The sequence below is a fragment of the Eurypyga helias genome, unplaced genomic scaffold (genome assembly GCF_000690775.1).
Source record: "Eurypyga helias isolate BGI_N326 unplaced genomic scaffold, ASM69077v1 scaffold42921, whole genome shotgun sequence".
Classification (NCBI taxonomy): domain Eukaryota; kingdom Metazoa; phylum Chordata; class Aves; order Eurypygiformes; family Eurypygidae; genus Eurypyga; species Eurypyga helias.
The window spans coordinates 1-3,045 of record NW_010232276.1 but is presented as its reverse complement, the minus strand read 5'-3'; the positions used below and the strand labels follow the sequence as shown (position 1 = coordinate 3,045).

Genomic DNA, 3,045 nt, shown 5'->3' with positions numbered 1-3,045 from the left:
CGGCGCGCAGGTTACGCGCGGGCCGTGCGCGGGTGTCACGTGCCCTCTCCGCCGGGCTGTGGACGGATCTGCAGCTCCGAATGGAAGGTGGGAAAGAAGAAAAAGAAATTAAAAGAAAAAGAAATTAAGAAAAAGGTCTATTCGTTCACCACTTTCCCCCAGCGCTGCTCAAGCAGGTTACTCCAAACCACAAAACAAGCCGGCGCCGCAGGCTCGCCCTGGCGTGCAGGGCAGCAGATGAAGGGAGCAGCCGGGACTCACAGAGCTGACGTCTTTACTAGGCGTTATTCCTTTATTTTGCTGCAAAATGGTGTTTACATACAGATAAAAGAAATCGATTTTAGTTTAGCACCGCTCGTTCTCCGGGGAAAGAGAGGGTAAGAAGCAGGAGGAAAATCTATATAAAAGGAGAGAGAAAGGTAAAAAGCTGATAATACAGGTTTCCGTGCTGGTCTGGCTTGTCTTCTTCATTTTGGCTAAGGGCTCAGGCGTTTGCCGATTTACGCAGGGTTCCTAAGCGTTTCGAGAACTTGGTTTAAATGGTAAAAAACCCACACTCGCCGCGTTTCGCTCGCGAATGCGCTCTACTCTAGGGGTGAACACTCCGGGCACAAGTTCATGCAGGAACGGGCAGACTCTGCTCTAGTACATAGAAAGCGCCTGCTCGCGCATTACTACTCTTTTCTTTTTCATCCGTCGGTTCTGAAACCAAATTTTAACTTGCTGATCGCTTAGATTCAGTCTGTTTGATAGTTCTTTCCTCTTCTGTCGGTTAATAAACTCATTGAGGAGAAACTCGTTTTCCAATTCGGCAATTTGTTGTTTTGTGTAAGGTTTCCGTTTCTTTCTTGATCTCCCCTGGGTGGGGCACCAAGGCAAACCTACAACAAACACGTCGATAATTTAGTGGATCAGGTCTGGCTATTAAAGAGAATATGCAAAAAAACCACAAAATAATAGGGCTAAACTCGGTCGGTAAACCTGGCAAAGCACATCTGACAGCACGATTTCTATCTACCTCCGAGTCGGATTAAGCGATTGTCGCTCCGAAAGGGTTACTGGGGGGTTACAAAGCAATTACAGGCATCTCTTAGCAAGCACGTATCTATCACTAGGTCGCCTCTAACTAAAGCGAGATATTTAAGGCATACCATCCTGCACTGAAGGTCTGAGGCATGACTGGACTGCTGCGGGCTGAACTGTCAGGTTCAAGTTGACGGAATTCTTGATGTCCTCCTTTAAGCTGGAAGTGCAGGAATTCACTTCAAACAGAGCAGCCGAGCCGTGCAAACTTCTCTGCAGGCTCGAGTGGTCATACTTTACAGGCTTTAAGTTGGCTGCGTGAGTAACGGTTGGGTCATTTGCAAAAGATTGCCTCTGCCTGCATCTCTCCTCTTGTTTGGAGCTCGCATCGTGGGCGTAATATTTATTGTTGTCTTCCAGGCACTCTTTGTTGCCGTTGGAGCTGATGTTGATTGGAACGGAGCCGGGGAGGTAAGGCTGCGCCGCGCCGCTGAACGCGTGGCTCTGCGGCTGGGCTGCGCACGAACTTGAGCAAGTCCACGGGATCGAGCTCCGGGGGTAGGAAATGGTGGGCAGAGCCGCCAATTGACTGCCATTAGCCCGCAAATTAGGAAAATAAAAGGAATCTGGAGATTGCAAATTCAAGAGAGAACCAACGTAGCCAGATCTGTAGAGACTGCGATCACACATTTCCAACAAAGGACTTCAGCTGTTCTTACAGCAGTATTTAGTTACAACAGGGAATAAGCGGAAAGCCTGAAACGATTGGACGAAACTTTGCAGACAGGTTCTTCAAAGCCGGTAATTTCCGGCCGCGGAGCCACAGCGTCCCCCCTTTTTTTTTTTCCCTTCCCTTTTTTTTGCCCCCTATTAAAAAGTCTTATGATAACACTTGAAATATGAAAATACGGTGCTCGCAAGGGGGAGGGGAAAACATCGTCCCCGCTTCTATAAAAGTGGCCGGGGCAGGCTTACAAAGCTGCGGCGCCAGCGAAAAGATGGGGAGAAAACAAACATTTGCAGAGTCGCCGAGGGAACGGGGCAGCTCCGGGCGTAGCCCCCGGCCCGGCGGTGCCCCCCCGGCTGGCAGCACCCCCAGGGCAAGCCACTCGCTCGCGGGCTGGGAGTCACCTACGATGGATGGCTCCTTCCCACTTAGGGAAAGGCGATGTGGCTGTATAGGGCGCACGCATGTATTTCTGCCCCTGTACACACCAGCACACCGTGTGCGCTCAGAATACGCATTTTACCCGTTTTATAGACGCATTGATTCAATCGCGAGCAACATGATATGCATCTGCACATGTTTGCAATTAAAATCTTAATTGATCGGATATTGCCGGGACTGTCATACTGATTCACTAATGACCGGTATTTTCTTGGTATTTTCTTAGGTCCTCACGTCTGCCCTTTTTACCCCTTTTACCTCTCATCCTCACGCCGAAGCGAAGTTTTTAAACAACTCTTCTAAGACTCGGGCTTTATTTTGTCTTTAAAATAAAATCAAACATCAACAGACCGAGAATAACAACAGCAACAAGACAGAATTACTTGAGCAAGCTGCCGAGATAATAAATAACTAAATACATACAATCGAACGGCTGCATGAAAGAAAATGCCCGGGTCTGCTCTGCAGCAGAGAGATGTGAGTACAGCAGTGGGCAGAGGAGAGTCAGCCTCAGCTGGGTACCCCGCTGCTATCTCCCAAGTTGCATGCGAGGAATTTTCCTCCCCTGACAAAGAAATTATCCCTCACAGTATTGGTTTGGGGGAGGAGGGGTGTACACATATCTTTACTTTTATTCAGAGTTCAAACGAGAGCCCTGTTATCCCGTTATCGCTCCCCTTTTCCCTGCAGCATCCGCGTGAGTACGAATAAAACCATATCTGAGAGCATCCTCACGAATGCTCGTGTCCTTTCCAAACCGGTGCTGGTCGGGAGAGGATGTGTTCCCCACGGGGGCAAGCTGAAGCCCCGTGTGCTGCACCCAAAGCGGCTGGACCTCTCGGGCAGGAGCATCT

The 3,045-nt window shown here is 49.4% G+C and overlaps 1 protein-coding gene across 1 annotated transcript; it reads right to left on the bottom strand.

The window, feature by feature from the left end:
* Positions 1 to 129: 129 nt before the first annotated feature.
* On the bottom strand, positions 130 to 1,788 carry HOXD12 (homeobox D12). The gene is made up of 2 exons (XM_010161342.1): positions 1,152 to 1,788; positions 130 to 881 (listed from the first exon to the last, which is right to left on the bottom strand). Exons 1-2 carry the CDS (start codon positions 1,711 to 1,713, stop codon positions 643 to 645), a joined length of 801 nt encoding a protein of 266 aa, XP_010159644.1. The 5' UTR covers positions 1,714 to 1,788; the 3' UTR covers positions 130 to 642.
* Positions 1,789 to 3,045: the final 1,257 nt, after the last annotated feature.

Bases quoted from the DNA above. Each gene is read 5' to 3' on its own strand.
- HOXD12 (XM_010161342.1), bottom strand. From the start codon at position 1,713: ATGTGTGATCGCAGTCTCTACAGATCTGGCTACGTTGGTTCTCTCTTG. The intron at 882-1,151 runs GTATGCCTTAAA...TGTTTGTTGTAG, and splicing joins CAGACCTTCAGTGCAGGATG to GTTTGCCTTGGTGCCCCACC.